Here is an 18,341-nt window from a genome sequence, read left to right on the forward strand (position 1 = left end):
AAATCTCAAGAGAGAAAAGAATAAATTCAAGTTGAGACTGTCCTTTAATATAAAATCACGAGTAAATTTCCTGTGGTCCTGACACAACTTTTTTTTTTTTAATTGCAGTATAGTTGCTTTACAATGTTTTGTTAGATTCTGCAGTACAACGAAGTGAAATCAGCTACATGAATCAGGATATATACATATATTCTCCCCATCCCTTGGACCTCCCTCCCACCCCACCCCCCAATCCCACCCATCTAGGTCATCACAGAGCACCGAGCTGAGCTCCCTGTGCCACAACTTTTAACAAGAAAAAATGTTGACATTTTGGTTTTCTTAGATTATATTGTCCGCGGGTAGTATGAAAGAATTCACCCTAACATATCAGCACGACTTATCTTACCGTTTCTGCGTCTTTTTATATTACGCAGATAACTGGCACCCCTTTCCCTCACTGCACAAAATCTGAATACGATGTAAATAATTGTATTAAAAATTTTCTAGTCCAGACGCAGAAGAACCCTTTCCGGTACAAAGCCCACCTTTCCCCACGCGCATGCCCAGTGTACCCTACTGCTTTGCTCCGCTTTCATATAGCTCAGACTTCAATCACCACGTAAGGGTATCCTGGAAACTGGGCTCCAGTTGGCTGATGCAAACAAGACTCGTGGGTTCCCGAGAGCTTTCGGGTACGTAAACTAAAAAGGGGTGATCAGTTTCAGCTCAAAAATTCCCATGGCCCAGAGCCCGAGTACACAAAGCAGCTGTTCCTACTCGTGGGGCCTCAAGGAAGGGGAGGATGATGGGAGAAGACGAGCAACTAACTACAAGCCCCAGCACGCAATGCGCCATTTGGCTCCTGGAAAGAGGCCCGCGGTGCAGCGCGGTTCAGTGCGGTTCAGTATCGGCCCGCAATGCGGGCCGAGCGCGAGATGCCGACTGTCCTCCAACCAGAATGCTCAGAATGAGGAAGACAGGCGTGGCGCTGTGAGCGAGCCCTTAGATCTCGTATCCAGGACTCTCCCTGTTTCTCCCTAGCTCCTGGCATGCTAGGTAGCGGTGTCTCTGTACGCCAGACTATTCCCCACAGGCCGGCATCGGGCCTCCGAGGTCCTAGAGCCTACGGGGTTGCCACGGAATGCCCGGAGCCGGATGTGACGTCGCCGTGGAGGAAGAAGGGAGAGGTGGAGCGTGGCGCGGTGACGTCCTTCCAAGATGGCGGAGAGAGAGTGAGGAAACTGTGTTCCCCTTTGGATTGCTATAGGTGAGTTCTGTCTTCTCCCTCAGCCTGCTGTCCCCGCTCTCTCTCGACCCTGGGACATTGGAGGGCAGGCTCCTTGGAGTTCGCGCTCAGGTCGGAGTGAAGGTGTTAGTGTGGAAAGCTTGGGCGAGGCAGCCCCGGTGTTGGCCTTGGCCACAACCTCTGCTGTGGGAATTCGCGGGAGTGGGAGCTCGGCGAAGGGCAGGGAGGCGGAAGCCAGGGGAGACCGGCTTTCGCAGTCACTCTCCGATGCCACCTCGAGTGGAGGCGGGGTAGGGAGGGGTGTGGCCTCCTGGGGCGAGTGACCTAACCTTTGACAACTCTTGGCCCTGCTCGTTCTCCGCCCCCTGGGCGCCCACCTTGCGTTTGAAGCCACTGTGCTCCGAGGAAGCTAACAGGTTTCAATGATTTGAGAGTTTTACATTTGATCTTAGCCAAAAGGCCGAGAAGCGATTGAGAGCAGTTTTAAAGAACTCATACCGTGTCCTTTCTCCCTTTGTCCCAAAAAATCATTTCTTAGTGGTTTGTTAATTTTTTTTCGTAATATACGTGTGCCTACTGAGCTTGAAAGTCTGAAGGTTCAACTGATGCAAAAGCGTGAAATTTTGCGGTGCTTTTTTTTTTCCACTTTGTGGAAAATGTTTTCGCACATCGCCATTTATTGACGTGTCCAAAGGATTGTGTTAGTTTACCAAGCTGAAATAAAAGCTAGAAAGGCATTTATCCCTTCGGCAGTTTTATTCATATCTGTTTGATAAGAATTTTCTGGAGATATAAAATGAGAACAGACTTTATTTCATGTTCTGTGTCTCTTCACTCACCAATTGCTTGGGTGAAAAGTTTGATGAAATTTAGGGTTACTGATTTACTATTTCTTTTTGTTTTTTAGAACAAGGGTAAAATTCGATTCTGATATCAAAATGCAGTATTCGCACCACTGTGAGCACCTTTTAGAGAGACTGAACAAACAACGGGAAGCAGGTTTTCTTTGTGACTGCACCATAGTAATTGGGGAATTCCAGTTTAAAGCTCATAGGAATGTGCTTGCCTCGTTTAGTGAGTATTTTGGTGCGATCTACAGAAGCACTTCAGAGAACAATGTCTTTCTTGATCAGAGTCAGGTGAAGGCTGATGGATTTCAGAAACTGTTGGAATTTATATACACAGGAACTCTAAATCTTGACAGGTAAGGTACACATTTTATTTCCACTTACAAAAGCTGCTCAATAGTCTTTAGAGCTAAAGCAGATTAGTTTTTTTCCATTTAGTCCCTGAACTCTGAGTCTTCAAATATTGATGTGCACAGTGTTGTTTTTAATAAAGAAGTCAGTGTCTCTGATTTGAGATAAACAGACCACATTTCATAAGCACAAAAAGTACAGATGTTAATACGATTAAAGCATGGTTTTTGACACATTTGATTTATCTACTGAAACAAAGCCTGTGATTTCAGTTATGTAAAGTTAAAGATCAAAATATGATGAATTTTAATTGAATTCCAATTTCCCCTTGCTTTTTGGTCTTTATGTTCCTCTGGTCTTCTCTATCACTCTCTATCCCCTACCTCTTAAGGTGTTTGGGGTGGGGAGGCATAGATGGAGAAAGAAGGAAGAATCTCTGTGTGCCTTTAATAGTGCTCCCATTTCCAGCTATAAATAGCAACCTGCAGGACCTCTTCCTGATCTTGATTCGGGAAAATATCTTCATTGGCTTGTTAATGGCCATGACTCCTGTTGCCTGGTAGAGCTATCAGTGCTAATGCTTAAGTCTGGTCTAAGATGCTAGGATGCTTCTCTGAGATGCTTAATGCTGTCACTGCACTGACAAGAAGTAGGTTCTGAGGAATCTGATAATGCAGGCATTTTGTGTCTTTCATATGTGGTGAACTGTATAATTAGATTAATACTAATACGTTTACTCATTGTTGGGCAAAAGGTGGTGGGGATAAAAGGAAAGAGAAACCAATCAACTTACTCCTGTCTTCTTTTCTCCGTCTTTTATGAAAGTGTAAACATGAATAGATCATCATCTGACATAGAAAGATTATGGGCTTTAGAATTAGATCTTGCCTGTCAAGTCACCATGTCTCTGAGCAAGATATAGCCTCTCTGGGCCTCAGTTTCTCCATTTGTAAAAATGAGATGATAATAATTACATTGGTTGTTACTGTGAAGATTTAGGATTTACTACCTCCCAATGAACATTACTTTCCTTCCTTTATTTCCTCTTCTCTATCCTACTCTACAAGCCCATTAATTCCGCATTTATTGGAGAAAAATTAGGGAAAAAACAAAAAAGGAAACACCTGAAATTCTGCCACCCACTGATAACCACTCTTAACACTTCGGTAAATATTCTTTCATTGTTTTCCAGATGATGTCTATAGATATATGCATGTACACATTAAGCAAAGTTCTTCCCTCTCTTTACACTGCAGCTTATCGTGGAAATATACTTCTTGAAAAGCTGGAATTAGGATGTTCCTTAATCCTATTGAAAAGGAAACATTCATGCTCTTTGGAATTGCTTTTAAATTTTGATGTAATGAAATTTTTGAGTCAGTTCTGTGTGAGTTGATTAAAGGAACAAAGCAGTGTCATAGATGAATGTCATATGATGTTATTTAAATTTACTGAATATTTGGCTATACAAGTACCTCTGATCTAAAAATTTAGAATACATAATATAAAATAATCACAAAACCAGTGAATTTTGGTTGATCTTCAATTTAGTGGTTTCCTTTTCTCAAATAACTTTGCCAAAAATCTTGAACTGATGGGAACACAATGAAGAGTGCCTTACTTTGAGCCTTCATGCAAAAAACCAGTGTGAAGAAGAGCCAGATGTTTGGCTCAATCTTTTTTTTTTTTTTTTTTTTTTTTGATGTGGACCATTTTTAATGTCTTTATTGAATTTGTTACAGCATTGCTTCTGTTTTATGTTTTGGTTTTTTGGCCCCGAGGCACGTGGGACCTTAGCTCCCCGACCAGGAATTGAACCCACACACCCTGCGTTAGAAGGTGAAGTCTTAACCACTGGACTGCCAAGGAAGTCCCTGGCTCAGTCTTTTTTGATACATATCTTTCCTGGGGAGATGGGGAGCCAATTGTTTGAGCCCAGACACAAATGCAAGAGAAGACATATACCAAAACTAGAAAGTCTGTACAACTTAGTGATTAAGAAAACAGAATAATAAAGAATTAAGTGGACTCAGGAGCTAGATTACCTTGGTCAAATCTTAGTTCTAACACTCTGTGATCTTGGGCAAGTTACTTAACTTCTTTGGGCCTCTGATCCTTCATTTGTATGTAAAATGGGGATTATAATTACTCATATAAAGCAGTTAGCCATATACCTGGCAATATGTAATTAAATGACTTTCAGTGACTATTCAAAAAGTGAAAGCAAGTTTGCAGGCACTTTAACTTCATGCTTATAAACAAAAGCAGATCAGTTATTGACATAAACAAATGCTGATTCTCTTAATTGTAACAGATTATAGGCTATCTGTGAAATAAATAATTTGTATGAATTACTGTTTCAGTACTGAACAGTTAGTGTGCGACTCAGTACTAGTTTGTATTGGTCTTAAAGGCTATCCCACCTTGTTGGTGATTCATTTTATGAAGCACTAAGCACAATTATAATTTGAGACCTAAGTATAATAAGTGATGGAGTAAATTTGGTTTTCATTCTAATAGGGACTCTCATTTATTGTATTTTAATAGACTGTGTAGCAGAATCAATAAAAATGCTTAAGAAACGTAATGTTTTTAGAGAGTGACAGTGCTGTATACATGCAAAAAGCATTTTGTATGGAAGATGAATAAGATTGTATTTATGTTTGGGGCATTCATGCTATATCTTTGCAAACAGGGAGTTAACTTGATTACAAAGATCGTTCGTTATTTGCTCCAGAATTATAGCCAAAGGCCATAAGAAAAGACTATTTTAAGTATTGTTTTCTTAGCTAAGGGAGTCAGTTTACAAACAGATTATTTTCCAAAAGTTTATTTGTAGTATGTTTAGGAACTTGGCATGGATTTTCCCAGAGAATAAAATGTTCACTAAAAGTGGTGATTAGGTTTCCAAACTAGCCTATAAATCTACTTAATTTTTCTGAGGAATTAAATTATATCTGGGGAAAATGACAAGTAGGAAGGTTACTTGAGGGTGTGTGTGTGTGTATGTATGTATGTATGTGTATGTTTATGTATGTATCCATCATCAGATAATTAAAAGGGCATATTTTTTAGTGTTAATACCAACTCAGCTCTCTGACTTTACAGCTAAGAAAACTGAAGCACCCAAAGATGCTGATTTATTCTAATTAATTCAGCTAGTAATCCAGAGCCATTGCTAGCGTAATTGAACAGCCAGCCTTTCACTACATTGTAAACTTCTGGAGGGCAGAGACTATTTGGTATTTCTTAATATTGCTCTCAGTACCACACATGGTAAATGCTCAGTAAATTTTTTTTTTTTTTTGCTTTTTCTTTTCTTTTTTTTGCTTTTCACATTTTATTCAGTACATATAACAATACATATTAAAAGATTTAACAATAAGGAGATTTTTAATTTTTTGCTTTTATAAATTGTTTTTCTTTTCTTTTTAAAAAATTTTTTTAAAAAAGTAAGCTGCAGGCTTTGGCTTGGAAAACACCAGGGGAGTCGGGGGCAGAAACCTGAGGCTGCTGCCCTTTATCTGCCTTCGCGGTACTGTCCGCTTCCCCCAGCTCCTCCCTGACCCCGTGAGCCAGGCCTCAGACCTCCCAGCTAACCGCTTCCCATGAGCCACTACTGTGATGTCAGCCTATAACCAAAGGAGCTGGGGGTCTGGGCCTGGTGACCAGCCCTTCGCCACCCACTCAGTCAGGGTGCTCCCCACCTGCAGGCAGGAGGCAACACCCTGTCTGCTACCCTCAGCCCCTTCCCGAGCCCACTGCCCCACCGCTCCCTGTCTAGCCCAGCCATATGCAGCTCTGCCCCATCTGGGGATGCTCTGCTCAGAGGTGGGCCGGCAGGGCCGCCCCAGCCTCCCTGGTAGGCAGAGACTCTGGAAACCTCTGGGGTCCTGTGTTCGGCCATGTGATCCCAGGGGTGCACATGGGCCCCTTGGGTATCTGAACAGAAGGCCATGGGAGGGAGGGCCGCACCCCTGCAGTCCCGCTCTGCTGGTCTAATGGGCAGCTGCCCACCCTACCCCACCCCACACTGCGGGCTCCTGAGTCGGCAGATTAAGCATTTTATAAAGTGAAATGCTCAGTAAATATTGATTGGAATGTTGAACATTAATCTTTTCTACATAACTCTAACATGACAAACTCTCCAGCTAATTTGGGTTGGGGATCACACACAAAAAAGCTGGGAAGGTTGCTAGAGAGAGCTTAGTGCATTCTAAAACCCTGTTCTTCCAAATGTGATCCATGGACCATCAGCATTGGCATCACCAGGGCATACGTTAGAAATGCAGATGCTCAGGCCCCAAAGCAGACCTACTGAATCAATCTACATTTAACAAATCCCTGGGTGATTCACATGCACAGGAAAGTCTGAGAAGTGCAGTTGAAGTCCCTCACAGGGGAGCAGAGGAAGATAATAATTTCTTTAGACTCTTCTTGTTTCCAGTCCAGAAAAGTTGCTTGGTATCTGAAGAGGCCTCAGGAGAAATGGGAGGAGGCAGTAAGTTGCTAACAGCCACTTTTGTGTTCCAACTGTTTTCTTAACACGTAGAAATTTTAACATTTTGTTTTTCCATGGTTGTACATATGAATAATCCATTACTTTTCATCTTTTCAAGTTCTGTAAAACTGGAGATTTTTGCCTAAACATTCTGAGTGAATAAATTTTTTATAAATTTGTTCTCTTAGGCCTTTTGTATCATTCTACTTCATTAGGTCTTTAAAAGACAGAAATACTTGTGTAGCTCTGTTTCAAAACGTGTTTTCTTTGATCAGAACATTGTCATTTAGCCTTGTTTCCTTACAGTTGGAATGTTAAAGAAATCCATCAGGCTGCTGACTATCTCAAAGTGGAAGAGGTGGTCACTAAATGTAAAATAAAGATGGAAGATTTTGCTTTTATTGCTAATCCCTCTTCTACAGAGATATCTAGTATTACCGGAAACATTGAATTGAATCAACAGACTTGTCTCCTTACTCTACGAGATTATAACAGTCGGGAGAAATCAGAAGGGTCTACAGATTTAGTTCAGGCAAATCCTAAACAAGGGGCTTTAGCAAAGAAGTCATCTCAAACTAAAAAGAAGAAGAAGCCCTTCAACTCCCAGAAAACAGGGCAGAATAAAACAGTGCAATATCCCAGTGACATTTTAGAGAATGCATCTGTTGAAGTATATCTAGATGCAAATAAATTGTCCACGCCTGTAATAGAACAAGTTGCACAAAGAAATAATTCAGAACTTGAGTTGACATCAGTTGTGGAAAATACTTTTCCAGCACAAGATATTGTGCAAACTGTTACAGTGAAACGGAAACGTGGAAAATCACAGCCAAACTGTGCTCTGAAAGAACACTCTATGTCTAACATAGCCAGTGTCAAGAACTCTTACGAGCTGGAGAGCTCCGGGGAAGAGCTGGATCAGAGGTATTCCAAGGCCAAACCAATGTGTAACACGTGTGGGAAAGTGTTTTCAGAAGCCAGCAGCTTGCGAAGGCACATGAGAATACATAAAGGAGTCAAACCTTATGTCTGCCACTTGTGTGGAAAGGCATTTACCCAATGTAACCAGCTGAAAACGCATGTAAGAACTCATACAGGTAAGAGTGGTTCATGGAAAGTATAATTGTTTTTATATTGTGACTGAAATAATATTTTTATAAACATATTAACATACATTGTTGACTGTTTGTGACCAAAATTTGGTTATGTACTTGTATTCATAAAAGTATTGAGCATGTTAGACTTGAAAATGTCTTTGTAATTGTGACCAAGTATTTAATGGCTATTTGTTTTGTTGTAACTGATACTCTGAAGTCCCAGTGTGTGAATTCTTTAAACCATTTTCCCTCACAAAATGAGCATAAATTTAGTTCTACCTTGCTAAATATTTAACAGACAATATATTGAAACTGATAAGAAGTAATTACAACTCAGGCTGATTCTCAGATTTTACCAACACATCTCACCACCTGCTTCTTTGTCGAACTTCTGAACATAAATTATATATACATTCCTTCCTCAGCCTCTATATTTACCTTTATTGGTACACTTAGATTTGTGCTTTTTAAGATGCATTATGTATTTCTCTCATTGATCACTTTTCACTATTATGCACTAAGAAACACTAATTTCTTTTAACTCTACTGGTGGTTTCAGTAATCAATCTGGAAAAATATCCTATTTGCTTTTTTACTTCTAGAGTTAATATTTTCTGAATACTGAAACTAGTACTGTTGATGAACTCTTTTGAAAGCTTGTATGGCTTAAGCAACTAAAACAGTATTTCCTTCTAAATATAAATTTTATTTACTTTTAGGTGAGAAGCCATACAAATGTGAATTGTGTGATAAAGGATTTGCTCAGAAATGCCAGCTAGTCTTCCATAGTCGCATGCATCATGGTGAGGAAAAACCCTATAAATGTGATGTGTGCAATTTACAATTTGCAACTTCTAGCAATCTCAAGATTCATGCAAGGTAAAAATAAAAACAAAAAAAACAGATGTTTGATCTTTGAGTCTGTCATTCACTATAGCCTTAAATAGACTATTGTATGAGAATTCAGGACAGTAGAGTTCTAATTGTGGTACCACCACACAGTATTCTCAGCACAGTGAAGGAACCGCAAGGGAGCCATGGTGCCTGGAGAGGAATAAGTGGGGGAGGGAAATAAGATCCGAGTGGTGTTAGGGTGTCCAGATGGTGAAGGTTTTGTAGGTCATTATGAAGCTTTTACTCTTGAGAATGAGAAGTAAGTGATGTGATCCTGCTTGCATGGTAAGAGGATCACTATGCATGCTATGTTAAGCAAAAGCTTGTAGGACTGCAAGAGTGGAAGCAAAGTTACCAGTTAGGAAGCTATAGATAAAACCCAAGTGAGAGTGACAGTGGTTCAGGTCAGAGAGAGAGCAGTGGAAGAGATAAGTGGTAGTCAGATTCTGGATGTATTTTAAAGGTACAACAAACAGAATTTGCTGCACATTGGATGTGGGGTATGAAAGAAAAAAAGAAGAGTAGAATTAAAAATGATTCTCAAGTTTTGAGCCTGAGCATCTGAAAAGATAGAATTACCATTAACTGAAGTGGAGATTTGTGGATAAAGCAGTTTATGTAGGAGTAGAGTTCTGATCATGTTAAATTTGAGATGACTATTAGACATCTGAATGGAAACGTGCATTAGATAGTTGGTTATCTAAGTCTGGAAGTCAGGGGACTGGTTTGAGTAGATAGTATTTAAAGTCATAACATTAGATGAGGTCACCAAGAGAATGAAGATGGATAAAAAAGATCAAAGGATGGAGTCATAAGGCGCACTAACTAAGAGTTCTGGGAGATGGGCAAGTCATTATAAGTGACTAGGAAGGAACAACCAATATAGGGGCAAACCAGAAGATTGGGCTGTCTTGGAATCCAGGTGGAGGAAATGATTTCAGAGGGAGTAATCATTGTGTCAAATTCTGATGATAGGGAGATTTAAGAGTGAGAATTGACTATTGGATTTGGCAAAGTGAGAGGTTAGCAGTGGTTTTGACAAAAGCAGTGTTAGCAGAGGCTAGTAGAGAAGAAATGAAAGTAGAACCATTGGAGACTCAAGATTTTACTAAAGGGGAACAGAAAATAGAGGAGCAAGTAAGGTCAGGGGTCTTTTTTTATTTTTTTTAAGATGGGAGATGTATCAGTATATTTGTATGCTACGATCCAAAGGGGTGGTGAAACTAGATGATATAGGATGGAGGAAACTGCAAGAGTCATCATTGAGTAGGCAAGGAGGATAGTATCTTAAGTATATAAACTGGAGTAGTTGGATTCAGAAGAACTGTCATTCTCATATTAGAGTTAAGAAAAGCAAACTCTATAGATACAGATGCCTATAGGTGGAGATTTGTGTGGTAGAAGTTTACTTCTGATTGCTTAAATTTTTCTCAGTGAAACAGGAAGCAAGGACATCAGCTGAGAGTGAGGATAGGTGAGGAGGTGCTGAAGGTTTGAGGAAAGAGTTTTGAAGAGTGAGTGAATGGACAGACAAAAATAATTGCCTGCAGTATTATGGGCACACTTGACTACCACATAAGGCTGATGGCAAAACTTTGAACTAATCTCAGAACTAATGTTTTGAAAACCAAAACATTTATTCTTGACAGTATACATTGAAAACTTGATTTTAAACACATACTGTTGATCTGTTAAGATGAAATGAGATACTGCATGAAGAATTGTATGAAAAATGTTTGCTGTGTGGCGTGATCCTCAGATTGTTTTACTTGCCAACATGTATCTTTATATTTATTTACTAATAGGAAGCATAGTGGAGAGAAGCCATATGTATGTGATAGGTGCGGACAGCGATTTGCCCAAGCCAGCACATTGACCTATCATGTTCGAAGGCATACGGGAGAAAAGCCTTATGTGTGTGACACCTGTGGGAAGGCATTTGCTGTCTCTAGTTCTCTTATTACTCATTCTCGAAAACATACCGGTAAGAATTTGACACAGAGATGGCTTAAAATAAGGAAAGTTGTAAATAAAAGAAAAAGGGAAATTGAGCCTTTACAAAAAGTAGGTTACAGGCTTTGTAGTTATATATCTGTTGTGTCTGTGCTTCTTGAAGCTTTTTGTGTTTCTGATTTTCACATAAATATTAGATATAAAAGCAGACTTATTTTCTAGAATAATACACAGTGGGTGAAATTTTTTTATCATGTAACTTATATACATTAAAATCAGATAATTTTGAAAATATATAAACTTGAGTTAATAAGACATTTTTTATGACCTTAGAAGAACTCTTTAGGGTCTTGAAGCTTCATTTCCCTTGGATAAAACTGTAAAGTTAAGGGGTTGGGGTGAGTTTGGGGAGAACGTTGATTTAATAACTTCTTAGGACTTTTTCTACACAGACATTGTAAGATTTGCAAATTAAATAGATACTTCAAACCCAAAGTATCAATTTTGAAGCAAAACCTGTTGTTCAAAAATTTTCATTTTTTTGTAGGGTAATTTTTTAATAGATCTTTCCTAAATGATTTTATTCCCCTTTAATAATCTTATAGACAGCAAAAATTGAAATATGGATTGATGAATTTTCATGTTTTTAATTATATAAAAATCAGACTTCTTGCCCACCTCTAGTCTACTAGAAGGATATTTGGAGAAAGTTTTATTATATGAAAAGCATCAGGTTACATGAACAGCGTAAAGTAATTACTAATGTTCATTTAAGTTGGATCACACTGAAAATACCTCTAAAATACAATACAAAGAGGTTTTAATTTAAATAATATTTTAGAACAGCTTACTTTAGATTATTGTAATTGATAAATATTATATTGGTATAGTACACCACTTCGCTATCTTTTATTTTCCATCTAGGTGAAAAACCATACATATGTGGTATTTGTGGGAAAAGTTTTATTTCCTCAGGAGAGCTCAACAAACACTTTCGATCCCATACAGGTCTGTGTTTAGGGAGAACGTATTATTTTTTGTTCTCTCTAATTTCTTTTTATGTAAACCTTGACTTTAAACCATTATGGACTATATGGTATCTAATCATACTCTAACTGTAGCTATATTTTAATGTATGAATATCAACTTTTTATTTGTTTATTTTTGGTTTTTTAGTTGTTTGGATTATGGATTAAATTTGGTCAAGAATTGTGTAGATTTTCTAAGAAGTGTGCCAGATAATCAATGGTTTTTAAATGATTTGGATAAAATTACACAGATAATACCAAAAAATGAAAAGGAATAGATAATACCAAGATAATATCAGATTTTCTTATTAAACAGTGTTCAGTATGCACGTTTTAGGAATATATTTTAATATTGACATGGTTATTGTAAAAGGTAGTATATAAGTAGTATGAAGAAAATATGAAATACACAAAAATTTTTAAAACAAAGGAGAACACCACTTTGAAAATGTACTGTTCTTTTTCTTTCTAATAGTTATTTCTTGTAATTCCTATCTAGTATAGTGTGAGCACCTAGTAAACAGTTAATAAGTTTATTGGCAACTTCTATATCCTCATGTTCCTTACTTTGCATTATAAAGCAATGAACAGTTCTTATTTCAGAAGAATTATAATTTTGTAGTATTTTTATTCTGTGAGTATTTTTAAAGGATTTTCTAATTTATAAGCTACCTGAGAGCAGAAACCATAATTACGCATTTTTCCCCCAGCTACATCTCTTAGCCAGAGTCTGGCATATAATTGGCACTCACTAAATGTCTGATAGAAATAAAAAAGTAAGTTTTTTTTAGTTTGAAGGTTCTGTTAGTGAAAATGCTCGATTTTTCCTTGAAATAGGGACGCTTTGTATTATAAAGGAAAGGAGTGCCTATGTGTATAGAAGTTTTCATTTCACTATATTAGAACCAAGAGATTAAAATGGTAATTTGAAACTAAATTTAAACAATATAATGTTTGCATTGTGTTCGTGAACATTGATATTTTTGCCTTAGCAGCTTCTGAAATACTGAGATTTTAATTTTTTAACTTGTTTTTCAGGAGAAAGACCATTTATCTGCGAATTATGTGGAAATTCTTACACAGATATTAAAAATTTAAAGAAGCACAAAACAAAAGTCCATTCTGGTAAATGCTTCTGTTTTTTAAAAATTTGGTGCTCTCATATTTGTACTATTCCTTAAAATGTTGAGATACACATTGTAACAGTTTAAATTAGATATATATTTTTAAAAACTAGGTGCACACATATGAGGAAGGTAGCTTTATAATGTTCAGATGAGTTCACTCTGAATTTCTTTCCATATTGACCTTGTAATAAACATTGCTTGAAATACTTCCTCCTTTAAAAACCTGATATATGAATGTAAAGCAATTAAACTCCAATAAAGATGTTAATAAATAAATAAATAAATAAAAACCTGATATATGAACAATTGCAAGAATGAGAGAATACATAAACAACTATATATCACTCTTTCCCATACTAGAATCTAGGTTAACTGGGGTTTACTGTAGTTAATGCGAAGAAAGGAGCATCATGAACGCTAGTCCAAAAATGTATAAGAGGAAATAGGGAAACGGGTATCCCCAAATTGTTATGATGCATGAAATGGAAAGCCAGACTACAAAATTTTTAGTCTGTTATTTAAAATGAATCCTTGAGAAAGTTTCACTGTGCTTACCCTTCTGTCATGATTAGAAACAAAACACTAGTCTTCTTCACTGTGTAGAGATGATAGTAAGTCTTTGATAGTAAATATAAACATCATAAGGATTGAGGTAGTAATGTCTGAAAACTTCAGTGAGTCATTAATTCAACAGGCATTTATTAAATACCTCTAAAGTACACATAACTGTGCAGGGTATATGAAGTTGAACAAGGCGTAGTCCTAGTCCTCGGAGAGCTTACAATCTGGTGTGGGAGACCAGAAATCTAAATAAATAACTGATTACAACACAAAATACAGGATATAATAGAGATGCAAGAATACTGAAGAAGAGATTAAGTCCTTCTGAGGTGAGTATTGGAAAGGCTTAATTCTAGGTAAACTGAAAGGTGGAGAAGAGTTCAAAGGGTGGAGATGGGAAAGGGAACGTTCATCCCAGGCAGAGAGAATATTGTGAAGAGAGTCATCGCAACAAGAGAGCGCAAGTTGTATTCTTGGCTGGCTGAACTGAAGAATAGTCTGGCAAAAACAATCATAACTTTAAAAAAGCAAATACGAAATTTTGTCTAACAAGGTTGGTGAGATTGAAATCATGTCAGTACTTTGAAGTGAGAAGAGCGTGGTAAAGCTAGTGGAAAATTTGAAGGGAAAAATGTTTCTTTAGTCAGTGGGGTAATTACTCCCTTGAGTAACACAGAATTTCTTCCTTCTGAAAATAAATGAAAGTGCCATACCTCTGAACTTGAACTCACAGAATAATATGAACTACTCATTAATACATTCAGTGAACAAACTGGGTACTTATTATGTGTGTAGCATTATAAGGTACTTTGAAGGAATTAGAGAAGTGTAATTAGACATTTACTTTGAAGGAATTTATAGTCTGTTGAGCATTCAAGGCACACCTAAGTAGAATGTTACATACCAGTAAGGTAGACAGATGTCACAAGGTGGTATATGAAAAACTGACAAATGAGTGATAAAGTAGATAGGAAACAGCTTACCCTGGTCCAGCACAATTAAGTCCATTTTTATAATGGTGCTTAAACCTAACCTTGAGGCCCATAATGGATTTGTATAGATAATGTGAAGGGCAAATCAGCAAAAAAGAAACTGTGACTAAAGGTGTGGGGCTGGAATGCAAGTTCTGGGGGTGGTAAATAGATTGAGTCTTCCTCATGGTTTTTGTTTTGTTTTTAAAGATGGTGAATTTTTTTCCCTTCCATTTCGGGTACAGATAAAATTCTAGATTCCAGTATAGAGGATCATCCCTTGAGTGAACAAGATTCCATACAAAAAAGTCCTTTATCAGAAACTTTGGATGTGAAGCCTTCTGATATGACTTTACCACTAACTCTTCCACTTGGGACTGAGGACCACCACATGCTTCTGCCTGTCACAGATAATCAGTCTCCTACATCAGATACATTGTTGAGGTCAACTGTGAACGGGTATTCAGAACCACAATTGATTTTTTTACAACAATTATACTGACTTTGTGAGGAATATGGAATTGCTAAATCGTCTCTGGTAGTAAACATAAACATCTCTGGTAAGGTGCATATATTCATATTAAATGAACCCTTCATTTGAGTTGTGGCCATTATTTTTCATTCACTGAAGTAAAAGCACCTGATGCTGCATCATAATTGTGCAATGCTTATTTTGATATTTGGCTTTTATGTCTACATTATACACACAGCTTTTAAAGGAATGAATTATACTACAGTAGCACTATTTGGGGTGGATAAGTTTTACTATCTTTTAGAGCTGCCTTAATTCCATATTTATTTTCATTTTAGAATTGCCTTTCATTTACTGAAGCGGAATCTATCAGTTTATGATTCACTTATGACCTATGGGATGTGTTTATTTTCTTCCCCTCAAAATTTAAACAAAATCCATAATAGTATCAGCCCAAGAGTGGTGCTGTTACTAAGCCCCGTAGACCAGTACATAAACTATGGGGGAAAAAAATTTGTTATCTCTGCCTAAGAAAATTTAGGTACTGAGTAAGAATTGTGCTATTTCTCTATTAATATAGTCCATTGGAGGTAATAACTTTTCTAATGAAACAAAAAGTGCTTCTCTTAAAAACTAGAAAACTATATATAAATTTTGTTCATTTAGAACTCAGTATTCTGGATAAAACCAATGGTCAGTACTTTTGATTTGAATTATCTGAGACTACATTTTCAAAATGAATTTTAAATAGATATTTGGTGTTTTTATCTTATTAAAGACAGTTTCAGATTTGATGCAGATTGTTTTAATAGGTTTCTAGATTACTGGAGATGAGGAAAATATACTGAGTTTTGAAAATTTTTGATAAGCCTCTCTTATATTCTTATGCACTTTTTAAAATATAAAATCCTAAAAAGAATTTTCTAAATAGAAACAATGCATAGTATAAAACACTTGTCTTCTGAACTTGATACATTATATTCATAAATAGTTAAGAAATTAACTTCAATTATAAGTGAACATTTGAGTTATCAGAAAGCCAGTTTATTAAATATTTTATACTTGAGTTTTCTGAAAGTTTCGAGTTTTAAATTTTTATAGATTAAACCACAACAGTTCATGGTGGTTGTAGTTTCACAGTAGTCCTTTTCCTTCCAAATGAACTGAGAAAATTCAGATTTATTCTGATATTTACTACCACTCTTCCCCCTCCCATTTTTCCCACATATTGATTTATTTCACTGCCTAATCTTTGGACAGTAAATTATCAGTTCCTCAAAGTCAGTTCCTATACTGCTGATCAAACACCATGGTGACATTATTTCTTATTTCTGCTGTGCATCATTTGTTTTCTGCTTTTAAACTACACCTGTAACAAAATTAATGTATTTTCTATTGGTATTGATTTCTTTAGTTGTATTTTCTCTGGGGTTCCTAGTCATAGGAACCAAGTAGAAGACTTAATAAAACTAAATTCTTCTAAACTGTACAGATCATCACCATTTTACAGCACATGCAGCATTTTTACAATAAATTGCCACCAGTGGGATTGACTTAATTAAATAGAGTTTGAAATATTGCCTTTGTATAACATACATCAAATTTAGTATTTAATTTATCTAAGAAATCTAATTATGCATATGTATTAATTTAATATACTGGGTTTAAATACAATTTATAAAGTTATAAAAATGTTCAACTAATCTATTCTGGCTTAAATTCAATAGGAATTTATTGGAATGTGAAGAAATTAAAGAAAATTAAGACTCAGCCTTTTTAAGAAGTCTGCTGAAATGGAGAGGCTATATTTAATTCACATCTTCATTAATCCAAGCATCTAATGAACAAAATTTCTTTTTAAAAACTGCTATAGTGATGTCATAATTCTGTAAGGGTAGTATTTACCAAATTTCCTCTAACATGATAATTAGCATTTGCCTTTACATAAATTAGCCTTTAAATTTATTATTTTTAGGATTATTGGATTGGAGTGACTAAAGTTGATTTATTGTCTTTTCTTCATCACATTATCTGCTTCTTAGCTAAAATAATTTTATTTTAAATTGACATGGCTTGACGCTCTTCCAGAATGACATGTAAAGAAAGCTTGAAGACTGAGTATCTTTGTCTTGTCATTCTTCTCATAATGCTGTATTATTCTTTATCATAATATGCATATATTTTAGTTGTATTTGCTATCATTGTAACACTCACAATTATCAGTTAAATTCATCTTTAAATATATTTGCTACAATGCAGTGTTTTGGGAAAGTTCTATTAATTATGTAAGTATTGCTAAGTTTTTTTAAAGTCTTTTTAGGATGCTGAACATCTTATTGAGAAATTATTTTCTAAATTAATTTTGTTTTGTATTTGTATTAGATTATTCTTTCTGTATCGTTAGATTTTAGGCTTTTTAAAAAACCATAGATTATATATAAATGATTTTTTGCTGGTATTTGTTTTATGTTTAATTTCATAGAATGATTTTGATAGACAGATCTTAGAAAATGGTTTTATTTTTTTCAAAAGAAAAGGTTCTGTCAGTTCTCTTGCAACAATAGTGTGTCACTTTTCTGTATGTTTCATTTCTACAGCAGTTGTGCAAATGAGAGTAGTTGAAATATGCTTTTATAAACACAATCTACATGTACTCATTTTTTAAAATATCCTAGAACAGTAACTGACATTTGATGCATATCAGAAACATAGTTTAAAAATAGTGGTGTCCAAGCCCCACCCCACCTTAGGCCCTCTGAATCAGACAATCTCCAGAACATGCTGAAAAGCTCCATAGGTGATCTTAATGCATACCAAACATTGAGAACTATTATCCTAAACTTTTCTTGCTGTTCTTCCTTTGGGCTCTTGATATGTGATATGTAGGCTCTATTTTTCTTTTTTATTTTGGCCACGCCACGCAGCTTGCAGGGATCTTAGTTCCCCGACCAGGGATTGAACCCAGGCCCTCGGCAGTGAAAGTGCAGAGTCCTAACCACTGGACTGCCAGGGAAGTCTCTCTGTGGGCTCTTGATAAATGAAGCTCTTGATATAACTTTTCACTTTTTACTCAGAGATTTTGAGTCTTTAGAACTTGGTTAGAAATACCACCAAATAAAAAGAAATTGTACTTTAATGCAATTTCTGTAAATTCTACATTTTTACTCGTTATATATGAACAATACCGATATTTACTTATTGGAGCATTTCTTGAGACAGTGATATGGTCTACTCGTCTGTCCTCTACAAACCCTGCCCCCCTTCACTGAACAGAGGTTTGGTGTATTTGCTTAAGGAATTTAGATAATTA

At 36.5% G+C, this 18,341-nt stretch overlaps 1 protein-coding gene across 3 annotated transcripts; it reads left to right on the forward strand.

Moving 5' to 3' along the window:
• Window positions 1–608: 608 nt before the first annotated feature.
• MYNN (myoneurin) lies at window positions 609–17,391 on the forward strand. 3 transcript variants are annotated; one of them, XR_009502855.1, is made up of 9 exons: window positions 609–1,249; window positions 2,136–2,432; window positions 7,235–8,025; window positions 8,745–8,904; window positions 10,725–10,903; window positions 11,797–11,880; window positions 12,939–13,025; window positions 14,805–15,119; window positions 16,759–17,391. XR_009502855.1 is itself a non-coding variant. In XM_059920497.1 (8 exons), exons 1-8 carry the CDS (start codon window positions 1,032–1,034, stop codon window positions 15,059–15,061), a joined length of 2,073 nt encoding a protein of 690 aa, XP_059776480.1. In that variant the 5' UTR covers window positions 610–1,031; the 3' UTR covers window positions 15,062–15,483. The 3 variants fall into 3 exon arrangements, 2 of the variants coding, with proteins under 2 accessions (XP_059776481.1, XP_059776480.1); XM_059920497.1 differs by lacking the exon at window positions 16,759–17,391 and having other exon boundaries at window positions 610–1,249; window positions 14,805–15,483; XM_059920498.1 differs by lacking the exons at window positions 11,797–11,880; window positions 16,759–17,391 and having other exon boundaries at window positions 14,805–15,483.
• Window positions 17,392–18,341: the final 950 nt, after the last annotated feature.

Source organism: Balaenoptera ricei, chromosome 4 (genome assembly GCF_028023285.1).
Source record: "Balaenoptera ricei isolate mBalRic1 chromosome 4, mBalRic1.hap2, whole genome shotgun sequence".
NCBI classification, from domain to species: domain Eukaryota; kingdom Metazoa; phylum Chordata; class Mammalia; order Artiodactyla; family Balaenopteridae; genus Balaenoptera; species Balaenoptera ricei.